This window comes from Acartia tonsa, chromosome 1 (genome assembly GCF_053477335.1).
Source record: "Acartia tonsa isolate MP-2025a chromosome 1, ASM5347733v1, whole genome shotgun sequence".
NCBI classification, from domain to species: domain Eukaryota; kingdom Metazoa; phylum Arthropoda; class Copepoda; order Calanoida; family Acartiidae; genus Acartia; species Acartia tonsa.
In genome coordinates, this window is record NC_137260.1 from 14,463,752 (window position 1) to 14,489,790 (window position 26,039).

Sequence of the window (26,039 nt, forward strand, 5' to 3'; positions counted from 1 at the left end):
GGAGACATTGGGCTGTATATTACACTAGTCCCCAAAGTTTTATAATGAAGTTTTCTGATTCGTTGGCTTTCTAATTTTGGGAACTTTTTAAAGTTTGATTGGTTGATTAGTTAAGTATAGTGTCCAAGCGTTTCATCCACTATTGTAATCTACAGAAGGGTTATAATTGTGTGTTTCAACATTGGGGATGTAAATAAATTTTTCGGTCAATGTCTAATCTCTTTAGTCCCTGATATAAAAAGTAAATCTCATATATTAAACTTGTAACTTTAGTGTAGCTCTTCTATTAAGTGTATAATTCATTCCTCATTTGCAAGATTTGAAAAATAATTAACTACAGACGTACAGACTAAACATCATGGAAAAGATTCGTTTTCAATATTATTATTTTTTGTATTTCTTATCTCTCAGTTTCTTACTAGATTCTTAGTCAAAGACATATTAAAGATATGAAAAATAAAAAGGTGACAGAAAATAATTTTTTCTTAATTTAATTACTACAGGCATCGATATGCTCTGTATTCAAAGCTTAAGACAGAAAACCTTACTACTTTGATTTTTCAAAAACTTGAATATTAACGAAACAATAATTTTCATTGTTTTATTTAGGAAGAAGTTATTATAAAAGACCAAGGTAAGCTTTTTAAAATAGAGAAATAAACGCAGCATAATACACAGACAAACATACACAGCGAATAATAGAGTAGACATCGTTTATGGGGAGGGAAAATGGGCTGTTTATTACACTTGTCCCCAAAATTCTATGATAACCAGTATAATAACATTTTCTTATGATTTGTCTTAATATCTTTGGGGATTTTAGTGAATTTTGATTAGTTGGTTAACTAAGTTGAGTGCTTAAACGTTTCAACACTAAATTTAATTTACAGAAGGGGTAATTTTATGTATCATCATTAGGGATGTTCATCAATTTATCGGCTATTGTCTTATTCCTTTAGATCCCCGCAAAAAAATTCCTATTTAAAGTTTTAGTAAGGAATTGGGTTAAGGTCCACTAATCCAGAAGTTAAATTTTTATCAATAACAATCATATTTATTTCTTTAATCAATCTATTTAGATGGTATCCGCTTAATCCAACTAAACCGACCACGAAAGAAGAATGCTATTTCCTCTGATATGTTCATTAAAATAACCCAGGCTTTCCAACAAGCTAATACAATTGATTCGATTAAGGTAGAACTAGAACCAAGAAATTTGACATCACTTTATGAGAGCAGCAACTCTATGGCCCGTTTGTTAACTGGATATTTTTTCTTCTTTGTTGATTGGTTTTCAAAGAAGAAAATTGTAAAATAGATAAATTTAGCATATTTTTTTTATTTTACTCTTAATCGATATATTATTACTTGGTTATTTCAACAGATTGTTATGTACTCCGATAAAATAATATTCGTAGCTGGTTAAAATAATGATTTTCCAATCCATTCCCTTTACCCCATACCCTCCCCTCCTACTGAATGAACGAACTGACCAATAAATGAATTCCATATTAGCATACTAAAATGACTACAACTTTTTCTCTGTCAATATGTCCAAGTGTTATTGTACAATACTTTGATTTAATACAATTTTACTTACAATTTGATATTATTTATAATGAATAATAACTTTTTCCTGATGACTATTTTATTTTTGATTTTTTTTTTCTTAGGTTATTTTGTTTACTGGAAGTGAAGATATTTTTACTAGTGGCAATGATCTCAATAACTTTACAGGTAATGTCATTCAATCACAAACTAGTTTTGTTAGCCCCGAGGGGCCAAAAGCCCGGGCTAACAAAACAGTTATTAATTTTATGATTTTTATCTTAATATTTATTGGAAAATTGTCTGAAATTCGTTGATATACATAAATTTTCAGTATGACTGAGAACCATTTTTAATTCAGCGGATATTAATCGGTATAGAAGCCGTACTGTAATAGATATAACGCTGCGTAATCGTCAAGCTATTTTCAATTTGTAGATTCAATGAACAATGCTGGCTTCAATGGTTTGGATGATATGGCAGAGTTTGGACGCAAAATGTTTCAAGGAATTATATAAATCAACTATTAATAAACTAAAATAATTTAAATAGTTTAATTTTCTAAATTTGCTTAATTTTCATAATTATATATTTTTTTATTATATCTAAGCTTAACATTGATTTTAATAATATTGCCAGATTTTATTGATGCATTGATCAACAGTAATAAGGTATGAACTTTCATTTATAGAATATATCTATTTTAATAAGTAATGACTAAATATATCAGGGATCTAGTGAAAGGACAAAGAATCTCAGATTTATTTTCTTGGCTGTCCTGTCTAGAACTAATGTCACTTTTCTGATTTTGGCTAATTTGGGGACTAGTGCATATAATGCTGCTGAAAATATTGTTTATAAAGAACTCAAATAGTGGCGGACTCTAAAAGTTAATAAATTGCCCATTGTCCTATCCCTATTTCCTTGAAATGATGATATCTGAAGTTTTTTTTTAAATCAGATATATGTTGCTTATGATTCCAAAAACGTATTTTATACTTAGTTATTGATTGCTGCTGTGAATGGGGATGGAGTTGGAATTGGTTTCACTATGCTTCCTCATTTTCATATCATCTATAGGTAGCTAGTTTTGACGGGGTTGACGATAACACTAAAGAAACAAGGATGACAACATCCATAAAAGCGAAGCACTGAAACGGTAGAACAAACGGACATTAACACTTGTACAGTATCTGAACTGAAAAATCGGAACATAAATGTATAAATGTCGAATCAAAATTGTAGGTAAATTTGTTGAAAAACTGCTTAAAAACAGGATAATGTTTATGGACATACTTACATTTTTGGACTTGATTATAGAGTTGCTTCGCTTATAATATTGTTCGTTGTTGTCCCAGGAATCAATATACCAAAAATCAGATCAAACGGATAATTAGAACACTTAAAAATTTGTTGTTAAAAAAGTAGAAAAATCAACATTTTTAAAATGGACGTACGGACATTCTGGTAATGATTATAGAGTTGCCACGCTTTCTAAATCGTGCCCAACTACTACAGAAATCATCATGCAAAGTTTGAAATCGATAGGACAATTCTAACATGCCTAAATTAACGAATAAAAACTATCCATCTCGGACGGACGGAGGGACGGACCGACCCTAATTATAGAAAAGCTTCGCTTTTAAAATATTTTCCATTATTTCTTCATAATCAATTAATATCCGCTAACTTAGAGACGGTTCTCAGCCAATGTATCATGTATAGCATCCTATTAAAGCCAATTTACTACTAATATTAAAATTTTTTAAAAGCATAAAAGATATTACCAGTTTTGTTAGCCCTAGACTTCACCCCCTCGGGAATAACGAAACAGGTTTTAATCTTTAAATATTTTTTTTTTACATCATGCGATAAATAACTATTACCTTTAGAATATCCTCATTGCCATTTGGTAAAAATTGATCTTCCTTTTCATCTTTGTTTTAGTGTTCCTGGAGCCAGCTTTAATGCTCCATTCATGGCACTGGGCCAAACTCCAGGTAAAGTTTTAATGCTCCAATCATAGCACTGGGCCATACTCCAGGTAAAGTTTCAATACTCCATTCATGACACTGGGACGCACTCCAGATAAACTCTCAATGCTCCATTCATGACACTGAGCCAAACTCCAGGTAACAACTTTATGTTCCATTCCTGGCACTATCCCAAAATCCAGGTAAAGTTTCAATTCTCCATTCATGAACTTGTACAAAGCTTCAGGTAAAGTTTCAATGCTCTATTCATGGTACTGAGACAAATTTCAGGTAATGTTTCAATGCACCATTCATGGCACTTTCCCAAACTTTAGGTAAAGTTTCAATGCTCCATTCATGGCACTGGGACAAACTCCAGGTAAAGTTCCAATGCTTTCCTCATGGTACCTGGCAAGATTCATTGATTTAATCATGGTATGAGCCAAAAATCCAAGTAAAATATGATAAAGATATTCTGCTAAGCATTCTACAAAGATTTTTTAAAAATATTTATCAAATTCTTGTAGAGGGATGTTCCACCTACACATTTCAAAGAATATTTGGACGGTCACGAGCTACTGAAATCTTATTGCAAGGTATTAAAATACTATTTATGAGTAGGTATTATTTAAACACGCTTGCAGCATGGATACTTTTCTATTACTTTATATTAACTGTACATTGCACATTTTTGCTGTAATGAAGCAGTTAATAACAATTTCATGCTACATAGGGTTCATCTGGAAATTGAGGGGATTCGGATTTACCATTACTTGGATCTTACAACAAATTATCATGTACTCTAATAAAGTGAAACTCGTAGCTGGCTAAAATAACAATACCCCATATCTACCCTTTTTACCACATTCCCTCCCCTCCAAATGGATGAACGAACTGACAAATAGATAATGTCCATGTTAGCAAACTAAATTGACGAAAATATTTCCTCTGTCATAATATCCATTTGGGGGACAGAGGGGGATAATTTATCTGCTATTGACCTATCTATACATAGGAGACAAGGTGACTGCCAAGGATGCACACAACTGTGGCCTTATCTCCAAGATAATCAACAAGGAACAACTTATGCAAGAAACTTTGAAAACTGCTAAACTATTTGTCTCCTACCCTAAGGTGATGAACTAATTATGAGGAATAAATTATTGTCAAACTTCTTTATTGAAATGACATTAAAATTTACTTCAAAGTAAAAAGATGTTGCAATTGTTATTTTCTCTTTATTTTGGCTTCAAAACACACAAAATAGTACTATAGGACCTTTGGAGAGCTTCCCAAAAGATGCTTTTACTCAAATCCTGTCAATCAGATAAATAGATTATTTTTTTAAAAAATAAGAATTAATAAGGAATCAATCCAATAAATTATTGGACATTTTTAATAATTTTCAGTTGGTACTTTTACTTTTTAAAATTATTTTTACTTCAGGAAACTCTTGAGGATGCTATAGGCCTATTAAATAAATGGAACAAGGACACACTTATACAAGTAAACGCTGAAGAATGCAGGTCATCTCTAAACAGAGCTCGGCATCCGCGCCACAGGTTTAGACATCCAGCTGAATTTTAAAGTTATACTATGGCGATTTAATTGAGGCCTACGCGCAGCAGCCGAGCCCTGCCTTCAATTTCACACAAAGCGTCTTGTTAAAATATTGTATTGGTGCACATTTTAGCACACATTTAGATAAAATACTGCATTTTCATAACGATTTTTATAAAAAAAAATTCACTCTAAAGGTAAATTTACATATTGATTTTAAGATCAGTTTGATTTTTTAAACGAACTAAATTTCAGGGTGATAAAGGAAAGATGGAAGTCACCAGAATGTCTAGGTGCTGTTATGAATTTTCTATCAAAGAAATCTTCTAAATTGTAATTCATCAAAGTTTTGTATGTATAAATTTTTTTGTGTATGAAATAATTAAATAAAAAATATACCTAATACGTTACACCAATTTAGAAAATAGTTATTATTATCGAAAATAGACAGCTTTTTCCGCGGAAGTAAAAATAAAAAACGATTTTTTGCTGTGGCTCAGGGCCTAGATGTCTCTAGGGGCGAAGCCGCTAGTCCGCAAATATAGCATAAAATACAAATTAAGGTTTGTGGAATAGCTAATAATTTTTAATCAGTATTTGAAATCTTTACTAATGATATTTTGATTAAATCTACAAAAATCTTCAAATGACAAATTATTGTCAACCAAAATTTGATGCCAATCTTTTGGCATTTAAACTTACCTTGAATTAATCAAACATTGAGAAACAAACTATTAGCATATTATTCTCAACAAGATAATTGAGAAAAAAACAAGAATAAAGACAATTTTATCCGTTAAAATTGACTTTCCCTATTTATAGAAGAGCTGTGATACTAATTACAATAATAAACTATTTAGGTTATGTTGTTAAAAATTTTATTCAATCAAAGATCTAACTAATATTTGAGTTTAAAACAATTATTTTTACAATTTATTCTTTAACAAAATGCAAAATTTAATTATAAGTGATTAAGTACTAACTTTAGTAGATGGAAACATTTTTTAAAATAGGTCTAGTAGTCTGTCATATAAGTTTACTTATTCTATAAGATTACATCATTTGCTGATTGGTTATCAACGCATATTTAAAGAAAAATTCTATGAGACAGAATGAATTTAGATGTAAAATTAGTTTCTAAAATTTAAAGACTAGAATTTATTACACATTATTTCTTTGGTTTTATAGCTGCTTAATTTTTGAATCATTTTTACAAAACAAATTACGAAAATACATGAATACTAAACAATAGTAAAACTTAATAAAAAAAATCTAGGATAAAGTCACAGTTTAAAAGATAGGACTTTTCAATAACGGACTAACGGCTGGCCTTCTAGCTTAAAAGCTCAACTAAGCCTATAATAATGATTATTGCATTGCAAAAAAAAATATTTTTCGCGTTTATTTAAGCTGCGCGATGCATGTTCAATATTGTATTTTGGCTATTTCAGATTTTTCGCAGCTAATCATTTAGAAATTGGCAGCTCATTAAGTTACTATATAGCTTTATCAAATAGTACATATAAATTTACATAGGTAAATATAATTCTAATTTATTTATTTTGTTGATTATGTTGGTTTGGAATACCGTGTACAGTTGCGTCCATCGGCTCTAGCTGACTGCTAAAATAACGATCTGAAAAAGAAACAATATAAACATTATATTTTTCAATATGGGATGGCTGTCTAAGCAAGATAATGTGACTTAGTGTCCAATAATAGAATTTTCTTATTGTAACCACTTAATGAAGTGTAATTTAGTAAAAACTGAAATTAAAAAATAGTGAAATTATATGTAGTAGGTTTGTTAGTTAGTTAATTTAGTCTGTTTATTAGTCTATAATTGGTCATTAGTATTGTATGACGTCATTTTTATGGCTCAATAAAGGGCTTCATCACTATGTGTCAGAATGGACATTTTTCTAATGCTGAAAATGATTTACCTTCTGTAAGATGCAAGGAAGGATTGTTCAAGCCATCTCCACTTGTTGCTAAAAAAATATTAACATTAAACTTATGCACTTTGAATTGAAAAGTGCAATTTACATAGTAACAAGGATACCAACGTCCATAGCATAAAAGCTCTGGAACGGTAGGACTAAAGAAGTCGAAACTTTTTTGTAAGTAAATTTGTTGCAAAACTGATTGAATACTTGATACTGTTTAAGGACAAATTACATTTTTAGGACTTGATTATAGAGATGCTACGTTTATAATATTGTTCGTTGTTGTCCTAGAAATTATTATTCCTAAAATCAGATGAATAATGTAATTATATTACATAAAAATTAGTTAAAAAGGTAAAAAACACCATGCCAAGTTTGAATCGATAGGACAATTTAAAAATGCCAAAATAACAATAGGAGTAATGCGTTTTGGATTGACGGACAGACCGACTATAATTAAAGAAAAGCTTCTTTTTAAAGGAGGTACAGACAATGAGCGAGCTGACGGACGGGTAAACATATGTACATAATGGCACTAATAAAAATAAATACCTGACAACATTGGGTTGATTATATCATAAGTAATGGAGTTAGAATCAATCTCTGACAAGAATATGTTCGCATGCCTGAAAAGATTTTTTTATTAAAATCATATCTGCTTCTTCAAAGAAACATTTATTTCAAAATAAGTGTTTTTCTTTAATTTTTAAAAAAAATTCATTCATTACTTTTCACGTCGAATGTCAAACAATATTTTCCAAGATTATACTAGATAAGACTTTATTACATTATATAATTTGTTTTGTGTTTTTCTATTATAATGAAAACAAAAAATGTAATAAAAAATATCTTTAATTAATTTTGATAGAATAAGAAAAAAATGTTCAGTTGAAATACTAAAAAAACATAAAATTTTCATTAAAATGTTGGTTTATACCTGGATGATGTGGCAGTAGGTTGGAGGGAGGACAGGTTGCTCACTCTGGAGGTGGGACTAAGGGTCATCCTTGACGTGTTCATACTGAATAACAAAGTTTTGAAACAAAGGAAATATCTGGGTTTATTTTTATTTTGGATTGTTGCCTTTTAACCCCTTCCATTTTTTTGCATTTTATCTATAATTTTTTCTTGTCCCATTTTATCCTTCACTGCTTCCCTATTCTATCTGTCAGTTATTATGTATGAACACACACCTTTGGTTTGGTTGAACTAAGGATAGGTTGGTGGGCGCCAGGCTCTCAGATAAGGATATGGTTCCTCCTGAAAAGAAATAATTATTTATAAATTAAGTTAATTATTATCCACTAAAAAAAATCAATAATAAGAAAAGTATCTCTGCAACGGAAATTGTAGTTTCTATTGATTTTAACATTTTTGTTTTGATAGATAAAATTGTAAATTAAAATGAAAGGTCCATACAAAGAAGGGCATAAAGTGTTAACATGGTCATTAGCAGGAGACGTTCTAGTTTCTTTTAAAATTCCTTTAGACAAGAATAAAACAAACCTATAGAGGCTGACTATTCTAGTTTACACAAGAATCAAACAAATCAAAGAAGGGTAAATCTATACCTGATGTATATGTATAAAGTACAGTTCTAGGTATGTTATCATGTCCAGGTGGGGAGAGTCTAATTTCCCTGATGCTAGTTTCTGTATGGTGGTGGTGCGGGGAGTCTGACCCCTCCGGCGAGATCTGCATGTTGATGGCTTCGCCATTCTCGTCTAAACATATAAAATACATTGATTTAGAAACCTTACATAAAAGTAACAGGATGTGTGTGTGTCTGGTGTAAAGGATAACGCTTTACTCTGAACCTATACGTATCTTCTTTACAGTTAGGCTTCCCAAAGGTCAAGAGAAGGTTTTTAGCTTCATACAGGCCTATCTATCATTTTATACCTGTTGTTGTATAATAGCTGACAACCTTTCCTGGCGACCTGCTGCCTCCGGGCAGATTTGAAAGACTAGATCCATCCTGAAAAGTAATATCACCTTGAAACCTTTATAAATTGAGCTGATCTTAGGGTTATTCCATCTTTCTATCTTTGTATATCTCTGCTGTTATTGTTTTAACATAAGGCTTAAGTAACAATTTTAATATATTTTTATGTATCTTTAAACTAATGTATGAAAGTTGATGGTCGACTAATTTCCCTCATTCGCTAGCATCAAATGAAAAGTGCCACACCTGAGTCTGACAAACCAAAGTGACAAACTCTTGGAAATTGTCCTGTGACCCATTGTCTGTAAATTTTGGAGAATTTGTTCCCGCAGTTGTCAACGCTGTTATTTCTTGTGCAGTGTAATAGGCTGTAGAGGTTGGCAACCCTAGATAAAAATATCAAATTACTTGGATCTTACACCAGATTTTCATATTATCTAATAAAGTCAATCTTGCAGCGAGCCTAAATAACGAGACCCCCCTTTCCAATCCCTTACCACATTCCCTCCTCTACTGCTGAATGCACAAACTGACCAATAAACGAGTTCCATGTTAGCTGTAATATTCAGCTGTATATATTTTGTAACTTAACCTTATCCTTAGGTTGTTCACATCTATAACTTTAGACTTTAGTTCGAGAATTTTATTTCAAATGAGGTAAGGGTGGGGGGGGGGGAGAAAGCTAGTTTCTTTAGAGGAGACTTGACCAGAGGTGAATTCTTTAAAAAAAACTTTTGCTCCACTAAAATCAGTTTGCCCCATTAAAATCAGTGAGGCAAACTAAAAATTTAGAGGGGATAATTTTGCCTCACTAAAATTTTAGTGGGGCAAACTGATTTTAGTGGGGCAAAAGTTTTTTAAGAATTCACCTCAGGACCTTTATTAAGCCTCTCAAAAATTTCTACAGGGTCAAACAAACAGACAGACGGACAGGGTAAATATAAGAATGTTACCTATTGTTGCTTGGTCAAGTTCTGTCTGTTGGGACCAATTTCCCCCCATGGGCGAGGGTTGTGTGCTATAGTACATCTCTTGTTCCTACATAGATATATAGATAAATAGATAGGCAGATATATAGATAAGCAGATAGATAGATAGATAGTTTGTTGGGACCAATTTCCTCCCATGGGCGAGGGCTGGGTGCTATAGTACATCTCTTGTTCCTACATAGATATATAGATAAATAGATAGGCAGATATATAGATAAGCAGATAGATAGATAGATAGTTTGTTGGGACCAATTACCTCCCATGGGCGAGGGCTGGGTGCTATAGTACATCTCTTGTTCCTACATAGAGAGATAGATAGATAGGAAGGTATATAGATAAGTAGATAGATAGATGGATAGTTTGTTGGGACCAATTACCTCCCATGGGCGAGGGCTGGGTGCTATAGTACATCTCTTGTTCCTACATAGAGAGATAGATAGATAGGAAGGTATATAGATAAGCAGATAGATAGATAGATAGTTTGTTGGGACCAATTTCCTCCCATGGGCGAGGGCTGGGTGCTATAGTACATCTCTTGTTCCTACATAGATATATAGATAAATAGATAGGCAGATATATAGATAAGCAGATAGATAGATAGATAGTTTGTTGGGACCAATTACCTCCCATGGGCGAGGGCTGGGTGCTATAGTACATCTCTTGTTCCTACATAGAGAGATAGATAGATAGGAAGGTATATAGATAAGTAGATAGATAGATGGATAGTTTGTTGGGACCAATTACCTCCCATGGGCGAGGGCTGGGTGCTATAGTACATCTCTTGTTCCTACATAGAGAGATAGATAGATAGGAAGGTATATAGATAAGCAGATAGATAGATAGATAGTTTGTTGGGACCAATTTCCTCCCATGGGCGAGGGCTGGGTGCTATAGTACATCTCTTGTTCCTACATAGAGAGATAGATAGATAGGAAGGTATATAGATAAGTAGATAGATAGATGGATAGTTTGTTGGGACCAATTACCTCCCATGGGCGAGGGCTGGGTGCTATAGTACATCTCTTGTTCCTACATAGAGAGATAGATAGATAGGAAGGTATATAGATAAGCAGATAGATAGATAGATAGTTTGTTGGGACCAATTACCTCCCATGGGCGAGGGCTGGGTGCTATAGTACATCTCTTGTTCCTACATAGAGAGATAGATAAATAGATAGGCAGATATATAGATAAGCAGATAGATAGATAGTTTGTTGGGACATATTTCTCCCCATGGGCGAGGGCTGGGTGCTATAGTACATCTCTTGTTCCTACAGTTATAGATAAATAGATACATGAGTAGATAAATAGATATATATAGATGCATAAATTAATAGATTGAGATAGAGTTACATGAGTAATAAAAGAATAAATGTATAGTAAATGTACAGCTTTTTTGAAGCGACTCGGTTGTGTTAATATTTCCGAAGCTATTGGCTGATATTTAAAGACCAAATTGAAAGTCGGCACAGGGTCCCCACCCCATAGATGCACAAAATGTAACCCTTGCTCCCTCTATTCTTTTACTTTAATGATAAAAAACTTTATATATACATAGAATAATAAATTGATAGATAGGTAGATAGAAAGAGAGATATTTTTTATATAGCCATACACAGATAGATAGTTAATTACATAAATTCGTTGACAAGCATAAAGTTTTCTATAGGATATAGATCCCTGCCTGTTATTGTGGTAACTTTGTATGTTTTTCTAAATGAAATTATTCAAACCATTGACTTGGCAACCTCTTGCCATCTGGTTTTACCATGGAAACAAGGATAGATCAATAGTAAATAAACGTAAAATAAACAAAACTCCCGCTTTTATTCCTGAATAATCTAAGGGAGAATTGAATGAAGCATTCGCAATTAATATTAGTGTCTTAAAATATATTTATAAATGTCTTTAATTACCTTTTTTAGTACTAAAACTACTCTAGATAACTCATTATTGTTTTTTAGTTCGTCTATATAGCTATGGGGACAGCTTAATTTTCTCAGTTATCAACAATATGCAGCTGATTATAAAATGCAAATATTAATTTTACTATATTACTATTCAATATATACTGTTGTATATTTTTATCAGTTGGTCTGTCAGTATTGCTATGTTTTCTTTTCTACTATTTAAGATAGATAGCAGAAGTTTTGTTTATTTGTATTTGAAAAATTCTAAACAAATGATAAAAAATATTTTTCACTCTTGATATGAAAATAAACAAAAATGTGCATTTAAAATACATTTATTCGGTCAAGCAAGGAATAATTTTATCTTTATATTGTTGTCATAAGAGGACATTTTGTTTGCACTATTAAACTCAATGTTTAAAATATAAACAAATTTGTTCTGAATTGGAGCTATGAAAAAAGCAACAGGGATAAAAATACTCAAAACAATAATATCTCAAGATAGAATTATATGGAAGTATAAAAGTAAAAATGGGAGGGGAGAATTTTTGTTTGTTTGTAACTTTAGTTCAGTTAGGATACTGGGTAGGCCGGCAGGGTTAGGAACCTTCGGAGGGGTAAAATATAGGACTTGATTTTAATTTTGTTAAAAAACAAAGAGTGGTGGTCAGCCAGTTTGAGAGACATCCCCAAATTTCCATTTAAAAATTCGCCGAAAAGTTGGAGGCAAAGTTATTTTTTTTTAGGTGAAATATTCAAAGAGAAAGGGGACAATGGACTGTTTATTACACTAGTCCCCAAAGTTTTATTATAATATTTTCTTATTCGTTGGCTTAACAACTTTTGGAACTTTGAAGTAAATTTTAATTGGTTGGTTAATTAAGTTGAGTGTTCATCATTGGGGATGTTCATCGATTAATAGGCCATTGTCTTATCCCTGTAGATCCCTGTAAACTATTACCTTAGCATCAGAATTATCTTCATTATCTGAACTACTCCTGCGCATTCTCTTTATTCTCACCAGCTCAGGCATATTTGTCAGGGTCATAGGAGATAGGCTTCGGGTCATTCCTGATATACATATATATTTGTCAGGGTCATAGGGGATAGGCTTCGGGTCATTCCTGAGATACATATATATTTGTCAGGACCATAGGGGATAGGCTTCGAGTCATTCCTGAGATACATATATATTTGTCAGGGTCATAGGGGATAGGCTTCGGGTCATTCCTGAGATACATAGATATTTGTCAGGGTCATAGGGGATAGGCTTCGGGTCATTCCTGATATACATATATATTTGTCAGGGTCATAGGGGATAGGCTTCGGGTCATTCCTGATATACATATATATTTGTCAGGGTCATAGGGGATAGGCTTCGGGTCATTCCTGAGATACATAGATATTTGTCAGGGTCATAGGGGATAGGCTTCGGGTCATTCCTGATATACATATATATTTGTCAGGGTCATAGGGGATAGGCTTCGGGTCATTCCTGAGATACATAGATATTTGTCAGGGTCATAGGGGATAGGCTTCGGGTCATTCCTGATATACATATATATTTGTCAGGGTCATAGGGGATAGGCTTCGGGTCATTCCTGATATACATATATATTTGTCAGGGTCATAGGGGATAGGCTTCGGGTCATTCCTGATATACATAAACATTTTAGGCACATCTATTTTAGCCTTAATCAATAAGAAGTTAAGTGGTACAATTTAGGATGATCAATTTATGAAGAGGGTTTAATCTAGAGATGATTGATAATTATATTAGGTTTTTTTTACTGTCCCCTAATGAGTTGTCAAAAAGTCATGTTTTTAATATACGAAAATCTATGTTTTTTTTTAAATATTCCAAAAAAATTTAAATTGTGGCGTTTTCTATAACTTTTTTGTCAAATACTTTGTTAAAATCGAAAATCAATTAAATCTTGCTTGGAGTTTATTTTTTTGCAAGTATTATCAATTAATAATTTTAGATAGCTAGGTATGTTATATTAAAACCACTCATGACTATTAAATATTGATAAAACTTTTGATTTTAAATTTTCTTATCTGCGGACAACAAATACCATAAATTGGTACCTCCACAGTTGACTGTTGTGGGTGACATTGCTCTGTTTGCCATACAGCTGGGTGATAGTGCTCGGCTTCCAAGGGTTAGGTTTCCTAAACAAAATTTAAATCATTACAAGAAACATTAACACATATCAAATCAATATGGAATATCTTAAGTACAACTTTTTAAAGCATTTTCACGATTATTTACTTTTAAAAATTTTAATTTTTTGGAACAATTTTACAGCCTTGATCAAAAAATTTATATAAAAGGTTATATGAGCTTTTAGATAGATTTACATTTCAAATTCTTAGGCCTAATCTAGCTTTCAAAAAATTCCAAAAAAGTATTACCAAAAATAAGACTTTAAAATAGTTTCGCGACTATGGAAACAAACAAAACTCTATTTTCCATAGGGTACAATTTACAAATACACCGTTTCTGATAAAATATTTGATAGGTAGGCTTAAAACCAAATTATAGCTGGGATATAAACTCTCATTATAATAATTACCAGTCTTACTCCAACAATTTAATCAATGATAGAAAGAGAAAGATTTATATTTTTGTCCGTTTGTCTTTTCAATCTCTAAAATGGCTAAACCAAAAACACTCGATTAGTCTGTTTGTCAATTAAAATTGCTCGACAGGATTCGGAGTACTTTCAGAAAATTAGTATGATAGGTTAAAAAAAAAAGCTTGAATCTAAATTTACGTTAGGATATTAGCTGAGGTAAAGCTTTATAATTCTCTTCAAATAGCAAAAATGGCTGGAATAAAAGAGCTTAATTTTCTAATATTTTACCTTTTCCTTTAGAATATTTCCAAAGTTCTTGAGCCGAAAATACTCCAGTGGCGGTTATGGTATCATTACACATCACTCCATTATATGGGTTCTGGGTTGAGTATTCTAAAAAAGACAATATTATATATAAAAGTATGCCCCTAGAGGCCTCTAGAGACACTTGGAGGAAGTGAGAAAGGACCCTCCAATTTTAATAAGCAGTTGTTTTGGTGGGGGTATTTTTTTAAGAGCGATGACTAAGGGAAGCTTCACTATCATTACACATCACTTCATTATACGGGTTCTGGGTTGAGAATTCTAAAAAAAAGAAAATCTTATAATATAAAGTTGGCAGGTTTTTTTGTCTGAAGCTTATGATCTTAGAATCTGCTGGTCTCATTGGATTGTACTTTACAGGAAAGATTCATAAGTAAATTTGATAGTTTTAGGCTATTTTTCTGAAATTCAATGCCCACCATTAGAGACTAGTGAGGAGGCAACTAGTATTATATATAAAACTAGTGGCTAAACCCCAATATATCTCTATGGTACTTGAAAGAAGGGGGGAGGACCTACCCCTTTTAATTATAGTTTTGAAAACAAATTTTGGTTTGGTTAATTTTTTTTCTCAGAGCGAATTTACTTGGGAGGTTTGTGGTACTTTCCTAAAAATAGTTATAAACCTTCCCAGGACCTATGAGAAGCTTCAGTGTAAAGGAGAACCATATTAGTTCAGTTGTTAGTGAGATACTTTAGTGCAGATAGAAAGACAGACATCCAGTTACTTTAATAAAATGCTTATGTAATTGATAGGACAAGATAAGAATAAAAATCCCCATATGAAAACCAAATTATGATTTTCCCATGTAAATGTAAAATTAGCCTCCAAACAACAATTACATGTTTCTTAATGGGTCATTACAGTGACCAATTACAGACACAAAACAAATGTACACAGGAGATTAAATATAAATTTTTTCCATTATTAAAACATTATAAGTTATGAAATTTGAATTTAATATTATATTCTTGATGTGAAACCTTAATTTGAATATTAAGCAAAGAATGTTATCAATTTTATATAATACTAGCGGCTACGCCCCTAGAGGCCTCTAGTGGCACTTTGAATGTTTTTTTTTAAATATCTAATTACAGAAATAATTGGTTTATGTTTCGTTGGAGTCTCTTTTTCGGGAGGGGTAATTTTTTTCTAGGGGCGATTTCTCCTGATAGGGTGGTGGTACCCTCTCCCAAAATAGTTATAAACCTTCCCGGGACCTATGAGAAGCTACCCTGTAAAGGAGAACCCGATCGGTTCAGCGGTTAGCGAGATCCTTCGCTACAAACAAACAGACAGACACACAGACAGACAAACAAACAGACAGACATCGTTCTACTTTGTATTATAGATAAAATTTTAAATTACTAAATATAACTTTTTCATAAAATTTCAAAGGAAGTTACTAACTTTAAACGAACATATTCTGGTTTTCAATGATAAATTTAATTGATTTAGAAAAGTAAATATTTTCTGAAGCAATACATAATGTACAGAGAGTTTTACCAAACCTGGTCATCCCAACTCAATGGGTTATCATCATAAGATGTAATACATAATGATAATAATAGATGAGTATGGCTAAACATAATTTCAGGATCTCTTTAATTGATAGTCAACCCCCCTCCCCTCCCCCCTCCCCTGACTTTTATGAAAAACTATGGGGGCAATTAAAATATAATCGCAAAACTTTAAGGTTTGATAAAATGAAACAAACTTTTATTAAAATAGATAGATGTTGAAGGGGGGAGGGGGTGACTTCTCGCTGACCACTTGAGGGATATTTAGAACATAATTTGTAATTTGTATTGATTTTATCATACACAAATCATATTAACCAAACTTTTGATTGCATGAGATTTGTTTATTTGTAGGGTTCTTACGAAATATTATTAAAATTATTTTTTTAAAGAACTATAAAGTCGATACAACAATATGAAAAATTGCTTTTTAACAGCGATTCTTACCTCTTCAATTAAAAGCTTAACAATCGACATAAAACATTGAAGTAAGTTTCATGTCTTTTTAGAGAGGCAAAAATATAAGGGACGGAGGGGACTTTGGGCTGTTTATCACACAAGTCCCAAATTTGTTATGATAACTTTTTCTTACTTGTTGGCTTAACAATTTTGGGCTTTGGACTTTAATGAATATTGATTGGTTGGTTCATTAAGTCGAGTACTCAGACGTTTCAGCCATTAATTGTAATCTACAGAAGGGGTAATTTTGTGTATAATCATTGGGTATATATATCAATTCATCGGCCCTTGTCTTATCACTTTAGATCCCTGCAATAATATACAATTTTTTATTTTTAATATTTCTTCTTTTAAATTATGACTTGCCACAAGCCTAGTCTAAGGTATTGACCACTTGACAATTCTGAAACTCTTTTTCTTCCCACAAGGAATATCACAAACAATTTAATATGCAATATTTAGGTCAATAACAAGGATGATAACCTACAAGAAAACTGAGTATTACAAATAAAATCAAAAATGTAAATGTTTAAATAAGCATCTGTTAAAAATGTATTTATATTGCTTTTAAGTTTGGACGCTATTAATTTGAACCAACTTAGGCTACCTTAGGACAGCACCCCCAAAATAAGCTGAAATTACGAAATATTTTTTTTTTAATTGGTTATAAATTTGATTATTAGTTATACCTATAACTAAAATCAACCTACCATGATTTTATAAATTTCAAATCCGACGAATGTGTGAATGTTTATATATTTATGTATGTTTCATGATAATTAATTTGTGATAAAGTAAAGTTTCAAACAAATTATTCATTTATGTATGTACAAACTGATATACGGACGAAAAATATTAGACCATAATCATGTAAAAGCTACGCTTTTCAATGATAATATATAATTCATGACATATTTGTTGAACTCATAATTCTGTCATCCGACCATTTTTCTCGGGGAATCTTGTGATTGAACGATACTTCCGTCAGCTAAAATTATTCCCCCATAATCAACCCCCCCCCCCCCCCCGCCAATTTTAAATCACGCCCGGTACCCAAGGTTTGACCCTTGGTATACAATTCTTCCCATTTGTGAATATGCAGGGAAAATAAGAAACAAATAAAAAGTAAAAAGTCTATCGATTTTTATAGTTAAAGACTGAATCTAAATAATTTTATCCAAGGAATTAACTGGTAATGGAAACGTTTCTGCTTGCTGTGGGATTTAGGTCTAGAACCACACAACGTCATACTAGAGAGAGACATTAAAATTTTGCCTACCTACTGTCTGAATATTGAAAATATTAGGGAGAGTAGGGGGGTGGATACCTTAGCAGTAAAAACTCATTACTATGCACAACTAGGACTTTCAGACAAAAGTCGTGCAATCAAAGAGATGAATATCTGTAGTATGTTACTTGACCTAATATTCAAGCAACCATCACTTGAAATCTTGTCAAGTGCCTGAATTCAATAAGTTCTTTAATGCCTTTCTAATCTGAAATCCAAAATTGGTTTATTTACATTATCTTCTATCTGTGTAAACATGATATTAGGTTCTCATCAGAATTGATCTTTAAACTATCCAATCATTTAGAATCTATCATTTATGGGGGTAATTTTATCGATTACATTACAAGGCTTTTATAACATGCAAATTTCCTTTTTTGAAGTGGTCAGTTTTTTTGTTCGTTAAGATCTCGCTAACCCTAGTTGTTACTTTGCTTTAGTACATTCTTTGATAGATATTGCTTTATTAAAAATTTTAATTATACTATTTACTTTAAACTGTAAATTGCATTGGTAAAAAAGTAATATTCGTTGGCTTAAAAACTTTGTGTACTTTTATTAAATCTTGATTTATTGTTTGAACTAGTCGTAACCATTTTTTCAGCCAAAAAGTTTAGTTTACAGAAGGTTAAATTCTTTATCATAATTGTCGACGAACATAAATTTTATCGTCCATAGACTTATCCCTTAATAAACCTCAATACTAAGACATATTTATTTTTTCGATCAAGGTTATAATTGACTGTTGGTAAAGCTATTCTTGAGATATCATATCCCTGCCTCTATCCAAAATAGATTATGCATAGGATCTGTATGTTTATAAATATATTATTATACTTATTATCAGGGAGGGAAGGGACAATTGTCAGAATATTTAATTTAAACCCCCTTTCTCAAAAAAAATCATCAGAACAAAAAGTAAAATTGGAGGAGAGAAAAGCTCTTTATAGTGGCTATAAAAAATGACGTCATATTAGAATAGTCCATCATTATTATATGAAGCAGTTCGGGATTTTTCGACCAAAAGGATTTTAAATTTAGTGCCTATTTAAATACTTTTGCCCGAAAAATCCCGAATTACGTCATATTAGACTTAAGGACTATATTGGCACTATAAAGAGCTTCGAGGTAGGAGGGTGGTGGATTTTTATTTTACTTTGTTTAACCCCTGAATCCCTAGTTCATAATCAATGTTGAATATTTATCATAGTTTATTCCAATACAGGATCAAATGATATTTGGGATAATTATAAATCTATATATCATAGCTAGTTTTATGCAATTAATAACTCTTTTAACTTGTAAAATATGTCTTACAAATGACCAAACAGATTATTTTAAGTACCCTTAATTAATGGCCTCAAAAGCTACCCCAAAAATAGGAACTAAAGAAAATCTTCTAAACTGCATTTGATCCTACTTATACTTGTTTTAGTTATAATGTCCAAGCATAGATTTATCTATGGATTTAGATAAGAATTCTTATAACAAGAAAATTATAGCAATTATTTTTTTAAAAGCTGTCCTTGATTACTTTGAAAATGAAATGAACAACAATTTATTAGCCTTTGTTTTATGTCTATATCCTTTCATAAGATTCTATATTCTTTATAAGAAATTCAAACATATTTTTTCAAAGTAAAATCTTATTTGTTAACTATTTTTCTTGTGATTGCTTATATAAATGCATTAATAGCCATTTTTTGCTTTCCGCTGATATTAAAAAAATACTAGATAAAAACCAGTTTTGTCAACCCCGAGGGCTCGAAGGCCCGGATTAACAAAACTGATATTAATTTTATGATTTTTATTTTAATATTCATAGAAAATTTTTGTAAAACGATTCTATACATGATTTTTTTAGCATGAGGGAGAACCAGCCAACGGATATTGATTGGTTTCGAAGCCATACTGGAAAATATTTTCTATATACAAATTGTTTTTTTATAAAAATTGTCCCTGTAACCTATCCATAACTCTTGTGATTATTAATTTCCTGTATAAATTAAGAAGGATATTGTTACTAATCAAATCTACCTTGACAAGATGACTATATTCAGCCAGAAAAATCAAGGACCAATATTTGGTATTACATCATTGTACTTTTTAAGATTGATTCGCAAGTCTTACTGAAAATGCCGCGATTTATAATTTACTTTACACTTTGGGGCAAAAACAGGATTAATTGGGGACATTGCAAACCTGAACTTGATTTTTACCTTTAGTATTTTTTATCAACTCTGACCATTAATTTGATAGTGCTTAGTATTGGTCATCAAAACTATGTATATAGGTAGGTAAGCTAGTTTTTATTAAGCCTTGCCAATAATTTGATAGATCATCACAATTGTCTATGTATTGTTTCATATTATGGAATATAATTTTTATTAATTCTATTATTTCCATTATTATTCCTTTCCGTTTTCTCTCGTTTTTGTAAATAATTTCATAGATTTTCTTAAAAGCTTTTACCCAACTTTTTTACTAAAATAAATCTAGATTTGGAGCATACAAGCAAATGTACGGTAGTCAAACAAAATGAAAGACGTTTAAAGCATGAACGACAGACATAGGGAAAAACAATGTATAAATTTTCTGCGCAAATGCCATTCTTAACACTTGAAATCTTCACAGAACATTTCAGCTGTCTACCTTTAATGGTAGCCGAGAAAATCTGACGTACTGACAGACTGACTGATGGATAGGCAATATTAATTATAGAGCAGCTTCTCTGACATAGGGAGGGATGGTACAATAATAGATAATAATAATAACTCACTATGAGTATTAACATAGTTAGCTAGGAATAAATCTAATTCTCTGACAGAGGGAGGGATGGTACAATAATAGATAATAATAATAACTCACTATGAGTAGTAACATAGTTAGCTAGGAATAGATCTAATTCTCTGACAGAGGGAGGGATGGTACAATAATAGATAATAATAATAACTCACCATGAGTATTAACATAGTTAGCTAGGAATAGATCTAATTCTCTGACAGAGGGAGGGATGGTACAATAATAGATAATAATAATAACTCACCATGAGTATTAACATAGTTAGCTAGGAATAGATCTAATTCTCTGACATAGGGAGGGATGGTATAATAATAGATAATAATAATAACTCACTATGAGTATTAACATAGTTAGCTAGGAATAGATCTAATTCTCTGACAGAGTGAGGGATGGTACAATAATAGATAATAATAATAACTCACTATGAGTATTAACATAGTTAGCTAGGAATAGATCTAATTCTCTGACATAGGGAGGGATGGTACAATAATAGATAATAATAATAACTCACCATGAGTATTAACATAGTTAGCTAGGAATAGATCTAATTCTCTGACAGAGGGAGGGATGGTACAATAATAGATAATAATAATAACTCATCATGAGTATTAACATAGTTAGCTAGGAATAGATCTAATTCTCTGACATAGGGAGGGATGGTACAATAATAGATAATAATAATAACTCACCATGAGTATTAACATAGTTAGCTAGGAATAGATCTAATTCTCTGACAGATGGAGGGATGGTACAATAATAGATAATAATAATAACTCATCATGAGTATTAACATAGTTAGCTAGGAATAGATCTAATTCTCTGACATAGGGAGGGATGGTATAATAATAGATAATAATAATAACTCACTATGAGTATTAACATAGTTAGCTAGGAATAGATCTAATTCTCTGACAGAGGGAGGGATGGTACAATAATAGATAATAATAATAACTCACCATGAGTATTAACATAGTTAGCTAGGAATAGATCTAATTCTCTCACAGAGGGAGGGATGGTACAATAATAGATAATAATAATAACTCACCATGAGTAGTAACATAGTTAGCTAGGAATAGATCTAATTCTCTGACAGAGGGAGGGATGGTACAATAATAGATAATAATAATAACTCACCATGAGTATTAACATAGTTAGCTAGGAATAGATCTAATTCTCTGACAGAGGGAGGGATGGTACAATAATAGATAATAATAATAACTCACCATGAGTATTAACATAGTTAGCTAGGAATAGATCTAATTCTCTGACAGAGGGAGGGATGGTACAATAATAGATAATAATAATAACTCATCATGAGTATTAACATAGTTAGCTAGGAATAGATCTAATTCTCTGACAGATGGAGGGATGGTACAATAATAGATAATAATAATAACTCATCATGAGTATTAACATAGTTAGCTAGGAATAGATCTAATTCTCTGACAGAGGGAGGGATGGTACAATAATAGATAATAATAATAACTCACCATGAGTATTAACATAGTTAGCTAGGAATAGATCTAATTCTCTGACAGAGGGAGGGATGGTACAATAATAGATAATAATAATAACTCACCATGAGTAGTAACATAGTTAGCTAGGAATAGATCTAATTCTCTGACAGAGGGAGGGATGGTACAATAATATAGATATATAATAATAATAACTATTAGTATTAACATAGTTAGCTAGGAATAGATCTAATTCTCTGACAGAGGGAGGGATGGTACAATAATAGATAATAATAATAACTCACCATGAGTATTAACATAGTTAGCTAGGAATAGATCTAATTCTCTGACAGAGGGAGGGATGGTACAATAATAGATAATAATAATAACTCACCATGAGTAGTAACATAGTTAGCTAGGAATAGATCTAATTCTCTGACAGAGGGAGGGATGGTACAATAATATAGATATATAATAATAATAACTATTAGTATTAACATAGTTAGCTAGGAATAGATCTAATTCTCTGACAGAGGGAGGGATGGTACAATAATAGATAATAATAATAACTCACCATGAGTATTAACATAGTTAGCTAGGAATAGATCTAATTCTCTGACATAGGGAGGGATGGTATAATAATAGATAATAATAATAACTCACTATGAGTATTAACATAGTTAGCTAGGAATAGATCTAATTCTCTGACAGAGTGAGGGATGGTACAATAATAGATAATAATAATAACTCACTATGAGTATTAACATAGTTAGCTAGGAATAGATCTAATTCTCTGACATAGGGAGGGATGGTACAATAATAGATAATAATAATAACTCACCATGAGTATTAACATAGTTAGCTAGGAATAGATCTAATTCTCTGACAGATGGAGGGATGGTACAATAATAGATAATAATAATAACTCATCATGAGTATTAACATAGTTAGCTAGGAATAGATCTAATTCTCTGACATAGGGAGGGATGGTACAATAATAGATAATAATAATAACTCACTATGAGTATTAACATAGTTAGCTAGGAATAGATCTAATTCTCTGACAGAGGGAGGGATGGTACAATAATAGATAATAATAATAACTCACCATGAGTATTAACATAGTTAGCTAGGAATAGATCTAATTCTCTGACAGAGGGAGGGATGGTACAATAATAGATAATAATAATAACTCACCATGAGTAGTAACATAGTTAGCTAGGAATAGATCTAATTCTCTGACAGAGGAAGGGATGGTACAATAATAGATAATAATAATAACTCACCATGAGTATTAACATAGTTAGCTAGGAATAGATCTAATTCTCTGACAGAGGGAGGGATGGTACAATAATAGATAATAATAATAACTCACCATGAGTATTAACATAGTTAGCTAGGAATAGATCTAATTCTCTGACAGATGGAGGGATGGTACAATAATAGATAATAATAACTCACCATGAGTATTAACATAGTTAGCTAGGAATAGATCTAGTTCTCTGACAGAGGGAGGGATGGTACAATAATAGATAATAATAATAACTCACCATGAGTATTAACATAGTTAGCTAGGAATAGATCTAATTCTCTGACAGAGGGAGGGATGGTACAATAATAGATAATAATAATAACTATTAGTATTAACATAGTTAGCTAGGAATAGATCTAATTCTCTGACATAGGGAGGGATGGTACAATAATAGATAATAATAATAACTCACCATGAGTATTAACATAGTTAGCTAGGAATAGATCTAATTCTCTGACAGAGGGAGGGATGGTACAATAATAGATAATAATAATAACTCACCATGAGTATTAACATAGTTAGCTAGGAATAGATCTAATTCTCTGACAGAGGGAGGGATGGTACAATAATAGATAATAATAATAACTCACCATGAGTATTAACATAGTTAGCTAGGAATAGATCTAATTCTCTGACATAGGGAGGGATGGTACAATAATAGATAATAATAATAACTCACTATGAGTATTAACATAGTTAGCTAGGAATAGATCTAATTCTCTGACAGAGGGAGGGATGGTATAATAATAGATAATAATAATAACTCACCATGAGTATTAACATAGTTAGCTAGGAATAGATCTAATTCTCTCACAGATACATTGATGTGGTAAGGGTTAACACAGAGGGAGGGATGCAGACAATCTGGAGACTTCTCCAACCTTTCACCATCTGTACTCTCTAGGGGAACTGCTTTGAACAGGATCACCTGAACCAAATCAAGTCTCCAAACCTGAAAATAAAATATTTTAAAGAATATAAGGTACTCTTTTACACTGAAATTATGAATAAAAATTAGTTACAAAATTGGTAAGTTTAAATGAAATATCTGGCAATTTTGAAATATTTTACATGTTTTTTTTGTATAAATATTTAAATGTTACCTTATCAGCTTGTCTAAGACAATCAATTCTCCTCATTTTTCCTTTCTGATCTGGGTTTGATAATACACACATTGCTGGTTTCTTTCCTAGATAGATAGATAGATAGATAGATAGATAGATAGATAGATAGATAGATAGATAGATAGATAGATAGATAGATAGATAGATAGATAGATAGATAGATAGATAGATAGATAGATAGATAGATAGATAGATAGATAGATAGATAGATAGATAGATAGATAGATAGATAGATAGATAGATAGATAGATAGATAGATAGATAGATAGATAGATAGATAGATAGATAGATAGATAGATAGATAGATAGATAGATAGATAGATAGATAGATAGATAGATAGATAGATAGATAGATAGATAGATAGAGAGATAGATAGATAGATAGATAGATAGATAGATAGATAGATAGATAGATAGATAGATAGATAGATAGATAGATAGATAGATAGATAGATAGATAGATAGATAGATAGATAGATAGATAGATAGATAGATAGATATCTGTACCTGTAATAGAAAGAACAAAGTCCTCTCTACACTCCTGAGCTATATCCTTCCTTAGTTTACCCAGGAGTCTGCTCACCATAGATAGATAGATAGATAGATATCTGTACCTGTAATAGAAAGAACAAAGTCCTCCCTACACTCCTGAGCTATATCCTTCCTTAGTTTACCCAGGAGTCTGCTCTCCATAGATAGATAGATAGATAGATATCTGTACCTGTAATAGAAAGAACAAAGTCCTTCCTACACTCCTGAGCTATATCCTTCCTTAGTTTACCCAGGAGCCTGCTCTCCATAGATAGATAGATAGATAGATAGATATCTGTACCTCACAGTGAGCCCAGGAATCCAATTTTGTGGAAAAAATTAATAACTTTTTTATTTTTTAATCAAATCAAACAATTTTTTTTTTAATTGGAAGGTTTATATAGTACCTTTTACAGAATTAACAAAATTACCCCCTCCCCCCCTCCCAAGATGATTGGGGGGCCAAGATATCCCCCCGAAAGTGAAAAATTCTTATCTTAACTTTCTCATTTTTTCCATAAAATTCAATTCTTTTTTTTTAATTGAAAGGTATTTAGAGTACTCTGTATTAGATACAAAATTTACCCTAAACCCCCACTGGGGCTACTGGGGAGGGGTTAAAATTCACCCTCCAAAAGGGAAAAAATAAGATATTTTTCTTCTAATTCGCTTATCTTTAAATCTATTTCAACAAAATGTACTTTGATATATGTATATAAGAAAAAGTCCTTTAACCTAAAAGTCACCCCCTCATCCCCAGGGGCGACGAGT

General features: G+C 31.7%; 2 protein-coding genes across 4 annotated transcripts in view; one reads left to right on the top strand and one right to left on the bottom strand.

Annotated features, from left to right (window-relative positions):
* The first annotated feature begins 410 nt into the window (after positions 1–410).
* Positions 411–5,525, top strand: LOC145332325 (enoyl-CoA delta isomerase 2-like). The gene is made up of 12 exons (XM_080177316.1): positions 411–464; positions 610–634; positions 1,080–1,195; positions 1,674–1,737; positions 1,987–2,053; positions 2,186–2,219; positions 2,552–2,628; positions 3,496–3,548; positions 4,049–4,117; positions 4,537–4,655; positions 4,968–5,047; positions 5,337–5,525. Exons 1-12 carry the CDS (start codon positions 450–452, stop codon positions 5,416–5,418), a joined length of 801 nt encoding a protein of 266 aa, XP_080033442.1. The 5' UTR covers positions 411–449; the 3' UTR covers positions 5,419–5,525.
* A 417-nt stretch (positions 5,526–5,942) lies between these two features.
* Positions 5,943–26,039, bottom strand: part of LOC145313455 (uncharacterized) — a 33,692-nt gene continuing 13,595 nt past the window's right edge. The window contains exons 5-18 of one of the 3 annotated variants that reach the window (XM_080152901.1): positions 24,717–24,802; positions 24,382–24,565; positions 14,742–14,846; positions 13,963–14,046; positions 12,833–12,942; positions 9,926–10,010; positions 9,219–9,358; positions 8,930–9,005; positions 8,599–8,751; positions 8,221–8,287; positions 7,965–8,021; positions 7,580–7,653; positions 7,025–7,072; positions 5,943–6,717 (exon numbers count right to left, since the gene is read on the bottom strand). In XM_080152901.1, coding sequence (XP_080009027.1) covers positions 6,635–6,717; positions 7,025–7,072; positions 7,580–7,653; positions 7,965–8,021; positions 8,221–8,287; positions 8,599–8,751; positions 8,930–9,005; positions 9,219–9,358; positions 9,926–10,010; positions 12,833–12,942; positions 13,963–14,046; positions 14,742–14,846; positions 24,382–24,565; positions 24,717–24,802 — 1,352 coding nt within the window. In that variant the 3' untranslated portion in view covers positions 5,943–6,634. Of the gene's footprint in view, positions 6,718–7,024; positions 7,073–7,579; positions 7,654–7,964; positions 8,049–8,220; positions 8,288–8,598; positions 8,752–8,929; positions 9,006–9,218; positions 9,359–9,925; positions 10,011–12,832; positions 12,943–13,962; positions 14,047–14,741; positions 14,847–24,381; positions 24,566–24,716; positions 24,803–26,039 lie in introns of all 3 variants that reach the window. The other 2 variants (XM_080152894.1, XM_080152886.1) reach the window with 2 other exon arrangements.

Bases quoted from the DNA above. Each gene is read 5' to 3' on its own strand.
- LOC145332325 (XM_080177316.1), top strand. The intron at 635-1,079 runs GTAAGCTTTTTA...CAATCTATTTAG, and splicing joins AGTTATTATAAAAGACCAAG to ATGGTATCCGCTTAATCCAA. The intron at 1,196-1,673 runs GTAGAACTAGAA...TTTTTTTCTTAG, and splicing joins ATACAATTGATTCGATTAAG to GTTATTTTGTTTACTGGAAG.